The sequence below is a fragment of the Oratosquilla oratoria genome, chromosome 6 (genome assembly GCF_046742065.1).
Source record: "Oratosquilla oratoria isolate Oo_2021 chromosome 6, ASM4674206v1, whole genome shotgun sequence".
In the NCBI taxonomy this organism is placed as follows: Eukaryota; Metazoa; Arthropoda; class Malacostraca; order Stomatopoda; family Squillidae; genus Oratosquilla; species Oratosquilla oratoria.
The window spans coordinates 71,557,589-71,581,112 of NC_134782.1; the positions used below are offsets into that span (position 1 = coordinate 71,557,589).

The 23,524-nt window shown below is 38.4% G+C and overlaps 1 protein-coding gene across 5 annotated transcripts in view; it reads right to left on the reverse strand.

Annotated features, from left to right (window-relative positions):
- SecS (Sec synthetase) overlaps positions 1 to 22,647 on the reverse strand; it is a 58,185-nt gene extending 35,538 nt beyond the window's left edge. The window contains exons 1-6 of one of the 5 annotated variants that reach the window (XM_076187277.1): positions 22,425 to 22,636; positions 19,556 to 19,981; positions 16,414 to 16,547; positions 6,605 to 6,734; positions 4,190 to 4,333; positions 3,922 to 4,080 (exon numbers count right to left, since the gene is read on the reverse strand). In XM_076187277.1, the coding sequence (XP_076043392.1) occupies positions 3,922 to 4,080; positions 4,190 to 4,333; positions 6,605 to 6,734; positions 16,414 to 16,527 (547 nt within the window). In that variant the 5' untranslated portion in view covers positions 16,528 to 16,547; positions 19,556 to 19,981; positions 22,425 to 22,636. Of the gene's footprint in view, positions 1 to 3,921; positions 4,081 to 4,189; positions 4,334 to 6,604; positions 6,735 to 16,413; positions 16,548 to 19,555; positions 19,989 to 22,424 lie in introns of those variants that run through there. The other 4 variants (XM_076187279.1, XM_076187276.1, XM_076187278.1 and 1 more) reach the window with 4 other exon arrangements.
- Positions 22,648 to 23,524: the final 877 nt, after the last annotated feature.

The following is a 23,524-nucleotide window of genomic DNA, read 5'->3' on the forward strand; positions in this document are numbered from 1 at the left end:
TGACCATTTACAGAATTATGAAAGGGATGGAAATTCTTGATAGAGATACATACATATACCAAGGCTTTTTCCCCCTTACCAGGGAGGTAGCCAAAAAGGAAAAGGCATAAAATCATTCCCACCCATTTCATCCCTAATACACTCCACCCCACCTGAATGACGGGTTATCCCTGCACCCTGTCCACTGCCCTGGGTCAGAAGCAGTGCTGCAGGACACAGCACATCCACAGCAAGGCCGCTTCATTAAATCGGCGACCCCCCCCTCTCTGTCCCCCCATATAAAGGAGAGGACAGGGAGAAATCCCTTCGGGCTGCATCAAAATTTTTGCTCACACACACCACCTCACCCCCCATTCCCCCGTCCATTCCACCTCATGCATCACAACATTTTCCATATACAACCATTTTCCATTCACCCCTGTCTTCTGTCCTCTCCCATCCTTCCTCTACAGACATTCCCCTCTTCCCCAAAGCCCCCTTCACCCCATCCATCCATCTCATCCTAGGACGTCCCCTCATGTTCACTCCCTCCACATCTGCCTTCCATACTTCCTTTACTAGTCTTTCTTCACTCATTCTTTCTGTGTCCAAACCATCCTAATACTCTTTCATCAACCCTATCTCCCAGCTCCCTTTCCACCCCTGTTCTCCTCCTCACCTCCTCATTTCTCACTCTATCAAGCCTAGTAACCCCCATCATACTTCTCAGACACTTCATCTCAAACACATTCAAGTTCCTTCTCTCTTCCTCTCTTATGTTCCATGTTTCTGCTCCATACAGTGCTGTTGGCACAATCACTCCTTCATACAGTCTCCTCTTAGCATCCATTCCCAAATTTCTATTCCTCATTACACTTTTTAAACCACCAAGGCATTTACTCGCTTCTCTCAATCTACATTCTACCTCCACCTTCACTCCCCGTCTGGGGTATTGGCTGCATGTTACTATGGCAAAGTGGCATGCAGTTGATACTTTAGGGTCTATATGGGGCACCCCTACGGACCAGAGCCACACATCATTTTGTCTATGATAGAGGAAAATTCTGTTCATAGAGAAATGATGTCACTTTTATACTACGACTGTCCCTCCGTTATGCTGTCCCCCAACCCTTGTTGCTATACTGTACCATTTCTCTGAGTATTTTCTTTTTCTGTGGTGAGGGAATTCCCTGTGGTGGGGGAAAAGAATACTGCCACCAAGTATTCCCACTTGGATCGTAAGAGGCGAGAATAAAGGGACGGGGATTGGGACTAGGCATCCTTCTCCTTGTAGCCCCACAGGGGAAATTCCTAAAAGCAAAGGCAGAGGCATAAGAGGGGCTGGAAGGCCTCGGACCAGCACCCTAAAGTTTGATAGAGATGACTTGTTAAAATGGGACAGAAGAGAAACAAGAGGACACAAAAAGAAGCTAAAGAAGGACAGTTACAGAAGGGACTTGAAAAAGAATAGCTTCCCACATAGAGTGATTGATGTCTGGAACAAACTAAATGGAGAAACAGTGAGTGCCAAAACTATACAAGATTGAATAAACTGGATGCGGAGATATGAGAACAGATCACTACGAGCATAGCTCATATCCTGTAAAATACAACTAGGTAAATACATTTTAAGAGAGGAACAGTGTGGGTTTAGGACAGGTAGGGGTGGCATAGCTCAGATTTTTGTGGTAAGGCATATATGTGAGAAAGCTTTAGGAAAAGGTAAGGTTGTTTTTTGGGCCTTTATGGATTTAGAAAATGCTTATGACAGGGTAGACAGGAAGGAACTGTGGGAGGTATTGCAGATAAATGTGATAGGAGGAAAGCTGTTAAAAGCAGTCAAGAGTTTTAATGAGAGTAGTAGAGCCTGTGTTAGAATAAGAAATGGAGAGGGTGAGTTGTTTAAGGTAAGGGTGGGACTTTGCTAGGGATGTGTCATGTCACCATGGCTGTTCAATCTATATATGGATGGAGTGGTACAAGAGCTAAATGCAAGGGTAATGGTTGATTGATTGATTGATTTATGAAATTTTTGGCTTGAAGGTCAAGTGCTGAAGCCAGTAGGCCATTTAGCGCATATCTATCATATACAAATAAATAAAGGAATCAAGGAAAACAGTAAAAGCAATAAGCACTCACAAAAACACATTAAAACAAGATACACACACACAAGCAATCATATAACAAGCTGGACAAAAAAGTGTGCACAAAAACCATTTATGAGTTTAAGAGCAAACTAGATACGGCGAGATAAAAAGGTGGGACACCACAAGCGTAGCTCCCCTTCCGGCAAAATACAACTAGGTAAATACACAATTTTAAATTTCATAAAACAAATTGATGTCTTTTAAAAACTTTAAAACATTCTCCACATGAGCATCCTCTCCTAAAATTTCTTCAAAAGATAAATTTATTAAAAAGTTTGCCCTGCACTTATCAGAGTATGAAGGGCACTGAATTAAGATGTGTTTAATTGTAAAAACAACTTGGCAAGTGGGATGCAAGGGTAATGGGCTGGGGATTAGAGATGGTTAAAGAAAATGGAGAAAAATGGAATATAAACCAGCTGCCATTTGCTGACGACATTGCACTTGTAGCAGGATCGGAGGAAGGACTAAAGATGTTTGTGACAGAGTCTGGGAAGGTGTGCAAAAGAAGGAAGTTGAAGATAAATGTGGGTAAAAGTAAGATGATGAGATGTACAAGGGGAGAAAGTGGCAACAGACTGGAAGAGAGTATTAAGGGAGAGAGTCTGGAGGAAGTGGATAGTTTTAGATACTTGGGTGTGAATGTGGTGGGAAATGGAGGAATGGAGTTGGAGGTAGAATGTAGATTGAGAGAAGTGAGTAAATGCCTCAAGGGATTAAAAAGTGTATGAGAAGTAGACATTTGGGGACATGAGGGGACGACCCAGGATGAGATGAATGGATGGGGTAAAAGGAGCATTGGGAAAGAGGGGAAATCTGTTGAGGAAGGACAGGAGAAGACAGAAGATAGGGGTGAATGGAGAATGATTGTGTATGGATGATGCTGTGATGCATGAGGGGGAATGGATGGGGGATGGGCGGGTGAGGGTGTATGTGTGAAAAATATATTGACACAGCCCGAAAGGGATTTCTCCCCATCTTCTCCTTTTCTGCATGAAGTGGCCTTGCTGTGGATGTCCTGTGTCTTGCAACACTGCTTCTGACCCAGGATAATGGGCAAGATGCAGGGATAACCCGTCATTCAGGTGGTGCCAATATAAGAGAGGGAAGTGGGTGGAGGGGAGTGTAGTATGTTGGGGATGGAATGGGAGTGGTTTTTATGACTTTGTTTTTTGGCTATCTTCCTTGTAAGGGGGAAAAAACCTTTGGTATATGTGTGTACATACACAAACCAATGGCTTTTTCACCCTTACAAGGGATGTAGCCAACACTGTAAAAGAATTCAAGGAAAGGTTTAATAAATGGTGGAAAAAGAGATGGGACCCCATGATCATTGTTCCAACCCTGTACACTACTAGGTAAATTCATCCTACACTGACCCACACTAGACTTACCCCAACAGCAACAAAATATTTCTTCTTTGAATGATTTATGGCCCATTCTAATGGCTGTTGCTGGATACCTGGTTTTGTGGGTCTCCTGTAAGAGACCTGTAGCAACAGAGTGAATGACTGACATCCTTGTGTATGTATATATGTCATGAGACGACTACCCTGAGAACCTGGGCAGTCCAACTGGATGGCTGAATAGTGAAGTATGTTGAATGTTTAGTTATGTGGATGCAGTTTTGTTTCTTGCACAAAGGCAATGTGTATGTCACGTATGCATACTTAAAGTTTTTATGTGGAACATGCTTGGGCCTCATGCTGTGTGGTTATTTGCAGTACATTTGATAGGAGAAAAAAACAGGCTGCTGATAAACAAGAAAATAAGATATATTCCCTAAATTGCATACCTGCAGTTGTTATGGCCTTAAAACAAGATTTCTGGTCGATACGAGGCCATATAACATATTTAGCAGTGGGTCTCTGATGACGCAGTGTTAGGAGACATAATGTGATAGTCATTCCTGTAGCCAAAGGAACAACAAGACATGCTGCTGCTTTCTGAGCACCTGTAAGTTATGAGCATATCTTATATCTCAAACTTCTAATATATCTTTATTAGATGTCCAAATATATACTCTGCAGCTTAGGTAGACTTAAACTTGCAATTCATCACACCTGAGGACTTGATAATGTCCAAAACAACAGCATTTGATAGCTTGTAAAGTAGGCTGGATCCTGCTGCTTTGGGCTGAACTTCTGCAAGATCACCTGATCTTCCAATTCCATGACCAAGACGGTAATGACGCAAATTTACTAGGTCTGCAAAAAAAAAAAAAAAAAAGAGGTACTTCAACTGTTCTTACATGTTTAAAAGTAAGACTTCACTATGGAAAACACACACATACTTCAATTCAATCAGAAAGATTGATAGAAAGATCTATGCAGGTTAAAGAGAGAGAGAGAGAGAGAGAGAGAGAGAGAGAGAGAGAGAGAGAGAGAGAGACAAACAGAGAGCTGGTAGATAGGGTTAGTCAAAGAATGCCAAGATGATTTGGATATATGGAAAAAACAAGTCAAGAGAGACGAGCAAAAAAAGTGTGGAGAGCAGAAGTGAATGGAGAGACCTTTAAAAGACTTAGAATGAGGTGGCTGGATGGGGTAAAGGGGGCACTAAATATGAGAGAGTGCAAAAGATAGGAGTGAATGGATAGTCGTTGTAAATGGATGAGGAAATATTTCTTGACTGCTCTGCATATTTCTCAAATGGATAAGAGGGGAAGGGTCCCCAAGTATTGAAATGGTGGGGCTATAATAGTTCCAGCTATTGGGCCTTGTTGTAGAGATATTGTATCTTGCTGGATTGCTTACAACCTGAGCTGTGTAGTGGGGTCCAGGTATAAGCCTTCATCCACAAGGAGTTGAGAAAGAAGAGACAATAAATTGGTTTTAGATAGGTGTAGTATCTCACCAAATTTTCCTTTTCTTTGATAACCTGAATGACTGTTTCCTTAGTTTTCTCTTGCTTTTGTTGCTGCACAATTTAAAAGATACCTTATCTTTTTTGTGATCTTCTTTCTATTGTTTCTTTAGTTCTAATATTTTAGGCTCATATAATTTTTTTTAGTCATTGCCTTCATTTGTCCATTTACCTCTTTTATGGTCATATTATTTGCAGTGTCTTTGCTTTTAAATTCTAAATTTTCACATTTTACCTCAGCCAACTCTTTTTTTAGGGCATTTACTTCCCAAATTGTTTCAGCATTTTCTTTAATTCACCAATCTCTCTGTAATACGCTTCGTGTTGGTCCCTGAACCTTGAGACAAATTCTGTCAAAGCTCTCATTTCTCCATATCTATAATTCTATTCAAGTTACCTCTTTCATATCTGAAGCCCGAAAATGTCCTTTTTCGTAGTTATCTAGTTGTCTCCTTAGGCTTAGCGGACCTAGTAGTGTCTCCACACTCGTTTATATTTTGTTTCCCTGCTCCACCACCACCAGCAGTCTCACCTGGCCTATTTTCATTCCCTTCCATTTTCTTTCAATATTCACTAATTATCCCTGTATTTGCTTACCTTGGGCATCCATCAGCACTCCCCCTTCCCATTTCACACAACCTGATATTGTAGCACTGATGAAAGGTCTTGTTTATAATGTAGTCCCCATGAGCGCCAATTTTGGAAGAGAGACGTGTGTGAGATTTGATCATGATGTACACATGAGTGAGGAATTTAATAAAAAAAGAAATCTTAGCAAGGGATGACAGAAAGACATGGTTACAAAATAAAGAAAACAACATGTAATAAAGACAAATAAAGTTTTCAGAGTGGGTGTATGGAGTCTTGGAATGGCTTGTGATAAAACTATGTTGAACAAAACTAAATACACTATACTTTTCTACTGTCTGGCAAGCAAGAGTGATGCCTGCTGACCAGATGGTCACAAAGTTGATCAGTTGTAAGTTGCATAGGTCATAAGTCAACAACTACTTGTATTGCTAAATGCTATAGTTTTACCCTACGAGACATAATTCAACAATACAATTACAAAAACAGTGATTTACGTTGGGTTTTTGTTTCACAAGGGATGAGCCACTTCCCAATACTGAACAGTCTCTAGTTACTTAATTGTCCACACTATAAAAGGGGGGGAAAAAGAAAGAAAAAAAAAGAAAAAAGAAAAAAAAAAGTGTGAACAGCAACATCTGAGCAATACACAGTGAATTGTTACTTTACATTTGTTGTTGTCACATCTGTCAGTATATGTTGACAGATGTATATATATATCCTTCTAAAATTTTATATAAACAAGAAAAACACCAAATATAAATGTCAAATAGAAAACTAGTCCTATGCCATGTTCCTTTACATAGGGGCATTGTCCACTTGAGATACTTTTTTAAAAAACTAAATAAAAATAGCAAGTGATGCAGTACAACACTCTTAATTCACCAGTACATTGTGCATACTTCGTTAGTTTTCCACAATTTTTTGAAAAACTGTCAAAAAATAATATTTTTAGCACACCAACATTCTTTAGCTACCTTTAAATAATACAACAACTTTCACAGTGCACAGACATATATACTTACCAGAATAGACTCTGGCTTCCCGTTCTCCAACGCCACAATTATGAGGGAAGTTGTTGCTGTCCATAAGGGCCAAGTTGTCAATCAGCAACTCGATTGTTGCATCATCCCAACCCTCTTCAGGACATTTTCTCTGAATGGATTTGTCATATTAGCTGCTAACTGAAGTAATATGAGATCCATAGTTTATTCATGTTATTGCACCGCATGGGACACCTCTATGGAACTTTAGTGCGACATCCCTGTTCTAACAGGAGATACAATGGAACTTCAGATGACAAACCTAATCCATTCTGTAACTCTGTTCTTAAACAGAAAAGTTCACTAACCAAAATTATGTTTCCCACTGATATATGTATATATATATATACCAACAGTTTTTTCCCCCTTACAAGGTAGGCCAAAGTCAAAGGCAATCCGCTCCCACGCATTTCATCCTCACATACTCCACCCCCATTCACCATCCCTCCCTCCCTTTTTTCTTGGCTCCTCCTGGATGACAGGTCATCCCTGCATATTACCCACTGCCCTGGGTTAGAAGCAATGTAGCAAGCCACAGCACATCCACAGCAAGGCAACTTTATCTAATTGATGACCCCCCTCTCTGTCCCCTCATGCAGAAAAAGAGATAGGAGGAAATACCTTCAAGCTGCATCAAAATATCATTCACACATACTCCCTCATCCCCCATCTCCCACCCACTCTCTTCCATGCATCATAACATCATCCATACACAACCACTTTTCATTCACCCCCATCTTCTCTCTTCCTTCCTCAATGAATATTCTCCTCTTTCCCAATGCCCCTTTACCCCATCCATCCATTTCATCCTTGGTCACCCCCTCATGTTCAATCCATTCACCTCTGCCTTCCACACCTCTTTTACTAATCTTTCATCACTCATTCTTTCCATGTGTCCAAACCATCCCAATAATTTTTCATCCACCCTATCTCCCAACTCCCTTTCCACCACCGCTCTCCTCCTTGTTCCTCACTCTATCCTCTCTTATGTTCCATGTTTCTGCCCCATACAGTGCTGTTGGCACAAGCACCCCTTCATGCAATCTCTTCTAAGCATCCATTCCCAAATGTTTATTTCTCATTATACTTTTTAATCCCCCAAGGGATTTACTTGCTTCTCTCATTCTACATTCTATCTCCACCTCCACTCCTCCCTTTCCTGCTACATTCACATTCAAGTATCTAAAGCTATCCACTTCCTCCAGTCTCCCTTAATTATATATAATGTATATTATATATATATATGTATATATATATATATATATATATATATATATATATATATATATAGGAATATATATACATATATATAGGAATACCTCACTATACAACCGAGTTGTGTTCCCAGCTGACTGGTCGCAATGCGAAAATTTGTATATCGAGGTGGGTTTTACATGTAAATAGGGGGGTTGTGTTCATGGACCCTGTCAACCCCCTCCTCAATTTTTGCCTGGGACTTTCACATTCACCCAACATTTGTTTTACCTATTTTATATCATCATTCAGTCATATAGTGAGGTATTCCTGTATATATGTATGTATTCAATATACATATGTATCTATACACACACATATAGTACTCCGAGAAAAGTGTTCAGGTTGGGAGGAGGTGATTAGTGGAGTTCCACAGGGAGTATTGGCTCTAATAATGTTCACTATTTATGTGAATGACATGGATGAAGATGTGGAATGTTACATGAGCTTCTTTGCAGACAATGCTAACTGTTCTCTGATAAACAAATAAACAAAATGTTGGAGAATCCTAAAACTTGCTAAGATCAATAAAAGTGGCTTTTACCTATACAAAGAAATGGTTAAAAAATATTAGTCACATTAATAAGTCATAGACTGGAGTATGCTGCAACAGTATGGTCATCCAATCACGAAAAAGGCCCCAGCACTTTCAAGCTTGTCATATGAAGAGACTGGCTAAATTGAAGTTACTGACCTTGGAACAAAGAGAGGTGACCTACTGACCATCTACAGAATGATGAAATACATGGAAATACTTGATAAAGTGAACTTACTAAATTGGGACAAGAGACACACAAGAGGACATGGAAAAAAAAAATCAAAAAGGATAGTTATAGATCTGGAGAGAGAAAAAAAAGAAAGAAAATAAAAATAAATAAATCCACAAACAGTGGTGGACACTTGGAACAAACTGGAGAAACAATAGTATGTGTAAAATCCATTCACAAATTTAAGAGCAAACTAGACACTGCGAGATACAAAGGCAAGACACCACGAGCATAGCTCCCCTTCCTGTAAAATAAAACTAGGTAAAATACACTTCTGAGCCTCCAAGCTATCAACACTTATCAACTAGAGCTCCGAAGGCTGCTGAATAAGAAAAAAATTCTCAATAGTGCAAGGAAAAAAAAGAGGCCTGGTTTGTATCGAATGGGAGTGGTTGCACCTGTGGTTACCGAAAATAATTTCTGTGCAGTGTTAAATTGAACTAATGAGAGAAAATGCAAGACAATAAAAACGATGTTTTTGAGACGAATGTTGACTCAAAAGCAGAATCATCTGGAGGTGTTATGCTCAAATTAAATGTAAACAGAGGCCTCGAAATGCCAAGGTTGCTCTGACTGTATAACAAAGACTTTTTCTGGTTTTGGTAAGTATGAAAGAAGAAATTTGAGTCAAATCTTAGACATGGTAAGGGAGATGAGTAATAACAGAAAATTAAGGGAAAATGAATTCATAGAACTAAGGAAGAAGATTGTAGTTTAGTAAGAAGCCTATTCTAAGCTAAAAATGAGATATCTGAACTGAAGAAAATTAATTCTGAACTAAATAATGAGCTCAAGGGATTAAAAAATATCTAATGGAGGTTACAAGTGAAAGTGATATGATGAAAATTAATGACACTACCAATAGTGCCACCAGCTCTACGCAGGTGGCACTGATCCCCAAGAGGAGCTACGACTGCCTTGGGGAGTACCACAATCCTTTTTCTCAACATGCAATGTTACATTTTTTCTGCACTGAGGGGTGATTTTCTGGCAATCACCCCTCTTCTTCTACTTTTAGCCGGAGATGTAGAGAGCAATCCTGGGCAATCCACCACAAAATACACATGCCCAACATGCTCTAAACCCATTACTTCGAGCAGACAGACAAAGGGCTCAGTTCAGTGCAATATGTGCAAAAACTGGGCCCACCTCACTTGTACAACACTAGCTGACACAAATCAATACACAAACACTTGGACATGTTCTACCTGCCCTCCAGTAACCCCACTCCCACCTCCCCAACCACAGCCAGCACCCTTACCCACTCCCAATTTCCCTTTGCCCTTATCCCCAATCAGCACTCCCCTTCCTTTGTCCCCAATCTCTCCTTTCCCCCCCTCTAACCCAGATCCTATACCTTCCCCATTAACACCTCAACCTCAACCCCAAATGGCAACATACAACACATACAGAACACACAACATCAACATATTACAACACAACATTGACGGTATTAACACGAAAAAACATGAACTCGAACACTTTCTTAAACAACACAACATACACATTGCAATTATACAAGAAACAAAACTAAGACACTCACACAAAACACCATCATTTCATAATTACACCACCATCAGACAAGATCGGACCGATGGCAATGGCGGTGGACTCATCACCCTGATCCACCACTCCATCTGTTTTGTGGACACAAGTGCCACAACCAAAATTCTCCTCCCTTCCACAGATAACACTACAGAAATCCAATCCATTCAAATCCGCACAGGTAACAAATCAAGACTGACAATAGTTAACATGTACATTCCCCCACAGTTCCAAACACCTTCAGGCCTCAATTTAGACAACTAGCCTCAATCCCCATCCTGATCATGGGTGGTGACTTCAATGCCAAGTCGTCTGCCTGGTATGTCGACAACCCTGACACAGACAGAGGGCTTGATATACAGACTCAGTTTGACTCATTGACTATCATGAACAACACACATAATCATACACATATTCCACACCAAGCCCTATACACTCCCACCTCTCCTGATATCACCTTCTGCTCCCCCTGCCTAACCCCAACAACATCATGGAGAGTGGTCAGAACCCTTGGTTCTGACCACCTTCCAATCATCATCACCACCAAAACAAGATGCACCCCAGTTGGCCACAGACACACATACACCAATTACAAGAGAGCTAACTGGGAAGCTTTTACTGAAGAGACAGAACAACATTTTGAAACACTTAACAGTACACCAATCACAAACATAAACAATGCTGTGCACACTTTCAATACAATCATACAAAACGCAGACAAGAGATACATCCCTAGAGGCAACAGAAAATCACACAACCCCAACTTCACACCAGAAATCCAAGGCCTCATCAGACAACGAGACACATACACAATACCCCCACACCTATCCCTCAAAACATAGCAGACCAAATACAAACACTAAACACTGTGATTGCCAATAAAATACACAAACAAATAACACAAAATTGGCAAAACTTTATCAATACACTTGATCACAAAACAAACACCAGCAAATTGTACAAAACACTCAACAGCATTACACTATCCAACAGTAACACAACATGCTCTCATGCAGCAATAATCACAACAACAGACAATCTACCCTCAAACAGACAACAAGCAAACACTCATAAATCATTTTGCACAGACAAACCATCTCACTTCTCACCCTGACGACCGACGCACTATTCGACGTAAGAAAGACTTTCCCACAGACTCAGACTATACATCCTTCATAGACAGTCAGACAAAACACATAATACATAATCTCAAGCACTCATCTGCCTGTGGCCCTGATAACATAAGTAACATCCACCTAAAACTCATTGGACCACAAGGTATACACGCACTCACAAACATTGCAAACTACAGCTATTCACACAACACTATACCCGACATCTGGAAGCATGGTAAAATAATCACCATTCCAAAACCGAACAAAGACCCAACAATCCCAACATAGCACCGCCCAATCACACTTCTCTGCACCCCCTCTAAAGTCATTGAATGCCTAATACTTAAACTTGTCACACCACATATTCCCCTTGCTGACTCACAACACGGTTTTAGGCCACTGCACTCCACAAACACTCTTCTGATAAACCTCACACAAAGAATTTTAGATGGCATCAATTCAGATAGGCCCCACCACAGAACACTTCTTATAACATTAGACATTAGTAAAGCTTTTGATGCTATCCCCCGCCACAACCTAACAAACAAAATATATAAAACAGACATGCACAATAACACCAAAAGATGGATGGCCAATTATCTGGCAGGTAGGAATGCTTACGTGTCATATAATGGCCAATCATTGCACATCAGAAATATTAAGAATGGAGTACCACAGGGCTCTGTTCTATCCCCCACGTTCTTTAATCTATACATGCATGACTTACCCACACCAGACACCTCAGAAATACAAATCTCTTCCTACGCAGATCACATAACAATCACATGCACACATCGTAACACAGACAAAGCTGCAGAAATAATCCAGCCATACCTTGATACACTCAACACATGGTTCATCACAGACTCAAAATAGCTCCAACCAAATCTACAGCAACACTTCTCACCAACTGGACAAAAGAACACAAATACATACCTCATCTCTACATCAGCAACACTAATACCACACACAAACACACCGAAAATTCTTGGTGTAACATATGATACATCCATGTCTTTCAAACAGCACATCACAAACATAAAAAACAAATGCACACCTAGACTTAACGCACTTATGTCAATCACTGGAACAACATTTGGACAAAACAAAGAAACTAATATAACAATATACAAACAATGCATACGCTCAGTGATGAATTATGTGAGTCCTGCATGGGCTCCTAATCTCAGTGAGACACACCACAACACCCTTCAAATCATACAAAACAAAGCCCTAAAAACAATTACAGGCTGCACAAATACAACACCTACAGACCATTTACACCATGAAACAAAAGTCCTCAAAATCAAGGACCACCTCGACATGAGAGGCACACAAACACTTGCCGCAGCCACCACAAACACATCACACCCGCTACACTACATAGCAGAACACCCACACACACCAAGAAACATTAAAACAACACCCAAAGACCTGTATCACACACAGATACTCTCTTCTCTTCCTCCACAACCACCAAATACCAGCCTCCCTTAACATATTCATAATCATATCACTCACCGCTCCATTAACACACTGAAAGACAACACACTGCAGCATGCCAGACCCCCTGATATCCACCCTTCTGAATCCTCTCTCCCACGAAAGGACAGAGTCCACCTGGCCAGACTGCAGTGCAGCCACCACCCAGCACTTCTAAGCTACCAGAAGAGGCTGGATGACCGCATTGTGAACAGCTGCCCAGGATGTAACACTTCACCCCATACCATACAACACATAATGGAAGACTGTATTATACACAATCATGCACACAAACAACACAACATACACTCTATAAAGGATTTGTGGGAAAACCCAGTTTCGGCTGTGGCATTCCTTGGGGAGACGGGACTGCTCGGACAGACAGTCTAGGGAACGACAACAACAACAACTTAAAAAAAGGTAAATAACAAAATATAAGCAATGCCTGAAAGAATTGAAGGAAACTTACATGAGGAAAATTTGCAGATTACGAAATGGAATGACAAGAGAAAATGAAGAAATTGCTTTTAAAGAAATAGTACAATAAAAGATGTAGGAAAATGCAAAGGATACAATCATTCAATTAAAGAAAAAGCAAACTGGGTCAGAGCTACAGTGGATATGAAAAAATGTATTGTGGTACATGGACTAGAGGAAAAATGTGGTCTGATGAGGTACATAAGAGAAAAAGCAGAAAAAGAAACAACAACATCAATTCTAAAAGAAATACAGGTAGTTCTCGATATATGCGACTTCGATATATGCGAATTCGCGTATATGCAATTCAAGAATTTGCACCACTTTTCGATATGTGCGGGGATATATTCGAAGATATGCGATTTGACCTAAAAAAAAAAATAATAATAAAAATAGTCGCGGCCGATTATTTTTTTCAAAATACCTATTATATATTTGAAGTTGGTGCGCATAAAGCCGTGTGGTAACACTGGCTGCATCAGCTAGGTAGAGCTGGCATCACTGCGGCGTTATCACAACAACAACACCGGCAGCTGTACAGACGGCATCGTCTTAGGCATCCTTCCTGTTTCATAGGCCAAACCATTGTCTTTCTGCAGGTATTTAAGCTTTTTTGATACACAAATTAATTATTTTTTTCACAAACAAATTAATTTTTGATACTTATTACTGCCCCAATTAATTTCGTCAATTTTCACTCTCTGCAAGAATTATCGTTTATTCTCCGCACTGGATAAACTCTAAGCAGTAAGCCTGCCTGTGTATCTCCAGAGCACATCAACAGTCAGTTTAAAGGTCAGATATCAACAGATATACCATTCACTAAAAATCATCGAAAAAGTACTTTTTAAAAGCATACAAATAAAGTTTTTACCTATTACAGAAGAATTTATTCAGAAAATTCACTTTTAATTGCGCCTCGCATACCACTTTTCCGAAGTCTAGCTATTCAGAATAACAATATTGTTTGTTTGGCAACTGTGACGTCACGAACGCGGAATTCCCCGAACCTTTCACGAAGCGCACGGGCGGAATGTTTCGAATAGCAGACGACGCAATGAAATGAAGACAAAACTGTTTTTCGCCAAATTTGATAAGATGTAGATGGTGGAATTATATAGAATACTGTCAGTATGTTTTTTGATGTACATTAAACTGTAAATACAAAAAGTTATGGAAGTCTTGATAGATATCAAGACTTCCATAACTTTTTGTATTTACAGTTTAATGTACATCAAAAAACATACTGACAGTATTCTATATAATTCCACCATCTACATCTTATCAAATTTGGCAAAAAACAGTTTTGTCTTCATTTCATTGCGTCGTCTGCTATTCGAAAAATTCCGCCCGTGCGCTTCGTGAAAGGTTTGGGGAATTCCGCGTTCGTGACGTCACAGTTGCCAAACAAACAATATTGTTATTCTGAATATCTAGACTTCGGAAAAGTGGTATGCGAGGCGCAATTAAAAGTGAATTTTCTGAATAAATTCTTCTGTAATAGGTAAAAACTTTATTTGTATGCTTTTAAAAAGTACTTTTTCAAGCAATACGATGATTTTTAGCGAATGGTATATCTGTTGATATCTGACCTTTAAGCGTAGCAAGCAGTCTGAAATGTGAATTGTAAACAGACTGATTTTTCAAACAGCTGAAGAAAATACGCTTGGCGAAATAAGTGATGTTTACGGTAGCGTCTTTTCCCAAGGTTAATACTTACATGCTAAAATGTATGTAAACATATATGAGATGCAGAAAAAAAAAAAAAAAAAAAAAAAAAATCCGAGTTGAGAACGTATCCCCCTTTTTCCCATAGGTTCAATAGTTCGATATATGCGAATTCGCTATATGCGGGGGGTCCGCGGAACGGAACCCCCGCATATAACGAGAACTACCTGTACAAGATGGTGACCAGGAAGTAGAGAAAGATATAGAAGTGTATAGAATAGGACAATATTCTAAATAAAGAAATCGACCTCTAAAGATAAAACTAAGATTGCAAATGGTAGTAGAAGACATACAAGAAAAGGCAAGTAAATTGGCAAGGAGTGAACATTACAACAATATGGATAAAAAGAGAAATGAGTGTTGAGGAAATACAAAGAGAAAAGACACTAAGAGGTGAATCTAAAGAAAAAAAAAACATGAAGAGAACAGAGACCGAAAGCAAGGAGTTCTATTGGAGGGTCATAGACATGAGGCTGAGAAAATTGTTAATCAAAGTAAGCAAAACAAATGAAACAGAAAACAGGATGGAGAAAAAAATAAATAAATAAAAGTGGCCTGTACTAACATAGATGGATTAATCTCAGGATTAAATGAACTACCGGTAAATGATTACCTATCAGGTGAAAAACCAGACATAATGGGAATTGTGGAACAAAATTAAGGGGTCCAACACCACTTAGTGTTGGACATGTATACAATTATTGGATTAAAACAGAAATGAGAAACAGGGAGAAATCATGTTCTTGGCCTAGAAAAAACTGAATGTGACAAAGGTTACTGAGGGTATAAACAGTGTGGACATGATCATGATAAAACTTGAAGACAGCAACATGAAAAGCAGAAAGTTTGTGGTGATTTGTGTGGCCCCAAAAATGGGCTCTTGGAAAGAGGGTGAGCAATCAAAAATGTTAGATGATACAAAGCATTTATTAAATGAGATACTAAAGGATGGAAGTAACTTAGTACTTATGGGGGATCATATTACTACAAATTTTCTACTTTTCATGTTGCTGTTTTTAAATTTTATCGTAACTCCACATTATTTTTTCCTTCTGTTGTCTTTGTCATTTAAGCCTTTCTTAGTCAAAAACATGACTCCTCCACCCTGTTTCTCCTTTCTATTGTCTGATGAGGCCTTGGATTTCTAGTGTAAATTTTGATTTGTGTGATTTTCTGTTGCCTCTGGGGATGTATTGTCTATTTTGTATGGTTGTGTTGAGGTTGTGTACAGCAGTGTCTATGTGAAGTTATGGGTGGGCAAATGGTCCAGGTGGCAAGCAACTTACACTATTTCTTATAGGAAAAATGTACCCAATATATCAAGGATTTCCTGAAATTAATTGAACATGAATATAGAGGTTCCACTTTACAAGTACCAGTATACAAGTGTAAGTAAAATATTTGAATAATATAAAAAACTTACTTGCTCCATGAGAATTCTTATTTTCCTTTCTCTAATTTTTCTGGTTTCTACAGCCTGCTGTAGGTAGGTCTTGGGGATGAGCTTCTCAGCAGCTTTCAATGCAGATTCATTCATGATTCCTTGTTTAAATGATACTGTAAGGAATTAAAACTGTAACTATAACTATCAACAGTAAATTATAACTGCACATTTACATCAGTTGATGGGCCATATGGTAACTTACATAATGGATGTTTTAAATGTGAATGTTTGGTTATATCACACAGAGTGGACATGTGAAATAAATCATGTAAGAGTATTGGTCAAATACCAACTTAACTTACCTTAACCACAAAACAAACTACCCATAATCTCCTGGTTAAAGATGGGAGGGGTTTAAGAGGATGTGAGAGCATATTAAGAAAGACTACATGTCTATAGGATGTGAAGAAATACAGTTTTCCATATGGATGCATAAATACTTGGAATTTAAGAATTGATATAGCCCAAGCTCAAATAAATCTGAATATGATAATTAGAAATCAAGGATACAGATTAAATTGGACTTTATTGCCTTTTCTGTGGTTATCAACATTCAGGGGGGAAGAGAATGAGTATTACGGCTGTAACTTTATATTTTGTAACACATATTGTGATGCATCATTAAATCATCCTACATCAGGCAGCCTAAGGTGCACAAAAGTATTCAACTCATATTGAAGAGGTTAAGGATAACTTCTCACCACCACCATCCACACCCAAACTCTCAGATGATCAAGACAGGCTAATGCACCATCTTCTCTCTTGTGCTTTGGGGACCAAAATAGGACTGGTACCATCATGATCATCTGCTTTTTTGGCATGTAGGAAAAAGTGACAATTCCTGTATTTAGACACTACTTCTTTAAATCCATCTTGACTGTCCTCCATATGATGTAATTCAAAGTTAGGGTCAGATAAAACAAAATCAAAGTCTTGATCAGGTAAGGACTGGACATTCTGTTCAGGGCCAGTATTAGCTGTAGGCACAATTTCATCCATTTCACATAAAATATGAAGTCTCTACCTTCTTAAAAAGTTATTACACTAATAGATAATACATTCTCATACATAATCAAGTAATAAACATTAACATTTATTTAATAAGAAGAGACAAATTCATTATAATTCCACTAAATTCAAGAATACCAAAAGAGACCACATACTTCTTCAGTTCTCCCTCATGCAGTCAATAACACAATAAGGGATAAATATAGTAAAAGTCAACAAGAAAATAAACCCACTAAAATCAATCACAAGCACAGGCTTTGAATAGTAAATATATATATATATATATATATATATATATATATTATATATATATTATATATATATATATATATATAATAAATAAATCAGATTATAAAATTGAGACATCCTTCAACAACTATGCCAATTTTGTCACCATTACATCCACCCATTTCAATCCCTAACAAAGATAGGGAAAGTGTGGAGCATATCAATGACCCTTCTCAAGGAGTGACATGATCAAAGCATACAAGATAATTTCAAGGAAGTACAATGCCAGGGTAGCCCAAGCATTGCAATATAAGTGCAGGCTCAGAAACAAGAAGGCACAGATACAAATTATCCAAGACAAGGTGCAATACAAGAGTACAATTAATTTTTTCACAGAAAGAATAGTTAATACCTGGAACAGCCTCCCATTATATATAGTGGAGACTCCAAGTTGCATGCATTTCAGAGGAGACTTGACAAGTACTGGGACAAAAAAAGAAGTGAAGATCAACTATGAAACACCATAAGGATGAAGAAATTATGAAAAAAACTCATCAAAACCTTGATACATCCAAGACTGGAATATGTGTCAGTAGTATGGTCTCCACACAGAGTGAAGGATATAAGTAAGATTGAGAGAATACAAAGGGCAGCAACCAAACTGGTCCCCATCCTGGCAGATAAACCATATGAGGAAAGACTAAAAGTATTGGGTTTGCTAATTTTGAAAGATCAAAGAGGAAGAGGTGATGTAATTACATTATTAAGGTCACTAAAGGGGATATTGCACTGATAGAAAAGATCTCCTGATTAAAGATGGGAGGGCTTTAAGAGGCCTTGGAAGTAAATTAAGAAAGACCAAATGTTGAAAGGATGTAAAGAAACAGTTTTCCATAAAGATGCATAATGTGGAATAGCTTAGAAGATGACATAGCCCAAGCTCAAATAATATGAGTTCAAATCTAAATGTGATAATTAAATATCAAATACGTGAATTTGAGTCCAGGTATGTTAGAAAATTAGAGAATAGGAAATGGGATTCAACGAGTGTTGCTCCTTTCCTGTATACTAAAATTAGGTAAGTATTGTCTCCTGTGTCAAGAATCAAGTAGGATTGAAAATCTGGATAGAATGAATGATTAGCCTGAATCCAGTATCTACCTAAGTTATGTTATATGTTAGGTTCCATTAGTTTAAGTTATTTTAGATTGGGTGAGGTTATATTATTAGGTATATAGTTAGTATTTATCCCCTCAAAAAATGACAAAAATTAGGTGCATTCTCACTAATATATAAATCTCATCAATCTAAATGTTAAATACTGCTTTCAAATTGACAAAAATATCCTTTGGATTTTTTCTTCTTTATGAGAAAAACAAAAATGGGTGAGACCAATTGTCATCTGAAAACCTATATTTGTTGAACCCTATATGGGAAAAAAGAAAAGAAAAGAAAAAAAATGACTACTATCCCAATTATAGTGTGCATCCATTTCTAAATAACCAACTAAAACAAGGAGAACAGTAGCCATTTGTCAGCTTTCCATATATAAAAACAACGCAATGGCTATTCATACTGTCATGGCACACAATTCGTCATTTTCCATTTTATCCGTATCATTGTAATCAGCCAATGGTAGAGCTTTCCTGCATTGTCCTGCTGTACTTGAACTGGTCACCTGCTGCACCATTTTTTGTCTCCGCATTATCAAGTGTGGACTCTGCTGAGCTCATTCAGTTTGTGATGACATGATTGCCTTTATTTTCATCTTTTTTATTTACATTTAGTTGATTAGTTGATATTTGACATGTTATAACAATTAGTGAAGGGCACTGACAGATTTTGTGTATGGGTAGCAGAGATATAATTATTTCTTATTACTTACTTAACTTAGTTTACTTAGTCGAATTCCATCCATTAACAATGCAGATGAGGTGCTCCACTGTAACCAGGCAGCTCTCTCCACTCCCTATTCCAGTCTTGAAGGCTGTTTGAGTTGGCACTGGTGTAGCCTGATGTTGGTGGCTGATCTGGGATCTCAGTCAGCCATACATCAAGAAGCCTCTTAAAAGTGTCAGGTGATATGCCCGACATACTGCGCAGTCTCGCTGGGATGCTGTTAAACAGTCTGGGTCCAATATAGGTGAAACTGTGGCGAGTCAGCTTCTTGAGTCTCTGTGTTGACTCATGTGTGCTTCTGACATAGCACAATCTCCCTCTTCATTTGTGGTTAATATCCCTGATGTTTGTGTTGGGTACCAATTTTTCAAGTTTTCCAGACACGTACAACATTGTAACGCTCTCTGTGCCTCTGAAGTGAATAAAGTTCGACTGCTTACAATCTCTCCCAGTAGTTGAGGTGCTGTACTCCCCAGATCAATAAAAAACAAAAAAGAAGAATCATGTACAAGATGTGCCATATGTACTTTGTCTGTTGGGGCAGGTAACAGTCATTGCTGGGAGTTAAGTCCACAACAAAGCATGCTTCCAATTATGCCACCAGACCAGTTGACTCCTCTCCAATTTCCAGCAGTGAATGATACCTGCCTCAATACTGCAAGTACATAAGGCAAAAGTGACTGCTTTGGCAGTATTTTTTTTATAAGTGAACGCCTATGCAATATAGCATTAGTAAATTAGATATTAATTTTGTAAATTATAATGGACAATTTATAGTTTCACCCAACAATTTTGAGATGTGGCTTATGTGTTTCTGGTGAGATATGTTGTGTATTGAATGATGGTGTACATCATGCAAATGCATACTTTTCAAGTAATGAATTATTGAAGTTATGCACTTATGCTTACATCTCCTCTCAAACGATCTTGGGGGACCTGTGGGAAATCGGGGTTTTTGGGTGGGGAGCACTAATAAATCGAGAAATGAATGTTGCAAAACAGGTCTACAATCAACAAGAACGTATAAAAAATATATGAAAATACATAAATTTCACCTTTGAGGGCGGGAGTGGGTTGGCTAACGCAACCGTAGCCATGTTGTTGTTCAGGAGCGCTACCAACGAATCACTAAATTTCTCGCTTATAGTTTCACCCAACCAATGCTTTTCAGCTATTATTGTGGTTTTTATCTTTCGGAATATATGGTTACGATTTACTTTATTACCTAATAGTTCTAATACATAAACACACATTTATACTAATAGTTATACTTTAAAGAGACCTCAAGTTACGTTACTAAGAGTGCTTTGGTGGGGATTGGAGGGGTCTGGGGGCAAAGCCCCCAGCTAGGTTACATTAGGTTAGGTTCAGGTTACATTAGGTTAGGTTACGTTAGGTTACATTAGGTTAGATTAGGATTAGGTTAGGGTTAGGTTAGGTTAGGTTAGGTTTGGTTGGTTAGGTTCAGGTTATGTTAGGTTAGTTAAAGTTAGGTTAAGTTAGGTTAGGTTAGGTTGAGGTTAGGTTTGGTTAGGTTGAGGCTAGGTTACATTAGGTTAGGTTTGGTTAGATTAGGTATGGTTAGGTTCAGGTTAGGTTAGGTTTAGGTTATGTTAGGTTAGGTTTCATTATGATGTGGTTAGGTTGGGTTATGTTAGGTTAATTGTACACAGAATCACAACCCTCGGTCCTCTCGAAGCTTCATGAATTTATTCCCTAATTTAAGGTTAGCAACTCTTGCGCAGGCGGAGTGGCCTTCGGTAAATGTAGCGGATATAGCGAGAACTATCGGTTCGTTGGTAATGCTCCTGAATAACATGGCTCCGCTCACGTTAGCCGACCCCACTCCAGCCCTCAAAGGTGAAATTTATGTATGATCATGTATTTTTTTATGTTCTTGTTCAATTTACACCTGTTTTGCAATGCACATTACGTGATTTCATACTCCCCACCCAAAAACCCCGATTTCCCACAGGTCCCCCCAGATTGTTGGGGAGGAGATGTAGGCATAAGTGCATAACTTCAATAACTCATTACTTGAAAAGTACACATTTGCAACGGAAATGATGTACACCATCATTCAATACTCAACATATCTCACCAGAAACACATAAGCCACATCACAAATTCGTTGGTTGGGTGAAACTATAAACTGACCACAATACATCAATGTAATGTTCATGCAATACAATTTACAAAATGAATATTTAATATTTTCTTGTTATATTGCATTAGTATACACTTTAAAAATTTGCTGCTTTGCTTTGGTTTCAGCTACATCATTACATGCCTCCTGGAGTAGGATATATATATATATATTTTTTTTTTATCAAAGTCCACTCATTTTATGATTTTATTCTAACTGCCACCAAGTGATTTATCTTGTGGAGAACTATTAGTCATTGGATAATTATATAATATGGTGATGGTGGTATGTATATTATATTGTATATATTATTATATACAATACATTGAGGGTGCACAGTGCACGATAACGATTATACGATATAGCTAGAGGACATGTACCTTGAGGGCTATGGATACCTTTAAGGTTTACATTTAATATACCTTGAGACTGCCTAATCATGCACAATCACAACAGCTTTTTTCATACACCATCCCCTATTAAAACATATACTGGTAATTTCACCAACTTTATTAATACATTTAATTATACAGCTCCATTGCACCACATCGCCACTATTCATGACTACGTGTGACACAATGAAGTATGTCATTCTTCACTACTAATGAAATAACATTTGCCGACGCTCTGGCAGATGTAAGACTACTCTAATTACTTCTTACACTAAATATCAAGTACTATATTTAAGGATTAACCTCCGGTTACCTACCGCTATTCAGCCTGTATTAGTGTATATGGTTCAATGTTTTGGTTGTTCAAAAAGTGCTAGCATTAGCGTCTTCTTTTCCTCTCTCAAAGGTTACCGGTGTCCGGTAGGGCACGATAGATAAGCTGGGGGAGAGGGAGGGAGGGGGGAATTCGGGGTTTAGTGGAAGGAAAGAGTGAAATGGAAGAAAGTAAGAGTTATGATAGATGTGGGGCAGACCCACTTGCTCGGTTAGTTTATAGGCGTTTGGACTTTTTTTCCCCGTCAGACAGACACTGAATGAGATCGTTTATAGTTGGAGACGAAGCCCACCACAGGTTGCAGGAGAAACAACAGACACGTGTTTTAATTCTATCGCTATCATGTAGCGGAAGCTCCCCCTAAACCCTCATATCATTAATCCAAAATTTCTTAAGTTTTATATAAAAACTTGAATATAACGACTTGAGTTTGCTTGCAGCATAATACAGCAGGCCAATCCTTTGCTTAGAGTAATCACAAACAACCATTATCAAACAAAACACGAGGTATATTCATCTGCATCAAAAGACTGGTATTCTTTACCTGGTGGTTTTCCCACTCTCATATCAGTGTAGTAATATTTCTCTTTACTTAGAGTTACTCATAGTTAGTATATGTCATTTTTCTCCTTATTGTGTATGTAATACTTCTTTATTATATATATAGTACTTAGTCTCAACATATAGTAAATGTTTAATAGAAGTAGTATATGTAGTCATTACATTACGCAACCGCTCAACGTGAGTCCAAGATCTAAGAATATAAGGTCTAACCACTTCCGACCGAATTTCGAGGGAGTTGGCGCAGCGGGCCCGTGAACGTCACCTGGCTGTTCAAAGTGGGGTTAGCGGGTCCTATAGCTGTCAGTTGAAGCTGGTCCGTCGTTGGAAAATGACGTTGCCTTCGCTCGCACCTCTCCACGCAATTAGTTATATTCTGACAAATATTATATAAAATATATATATAAATATATATAAAATATTATAGTTCCTGTCTATATATATGAATATATAATATACTGTATGTATATATATAAAATATTATAGTTCCTGTCTTCCTTGGCGTTTCACAGTTTTCTTCAG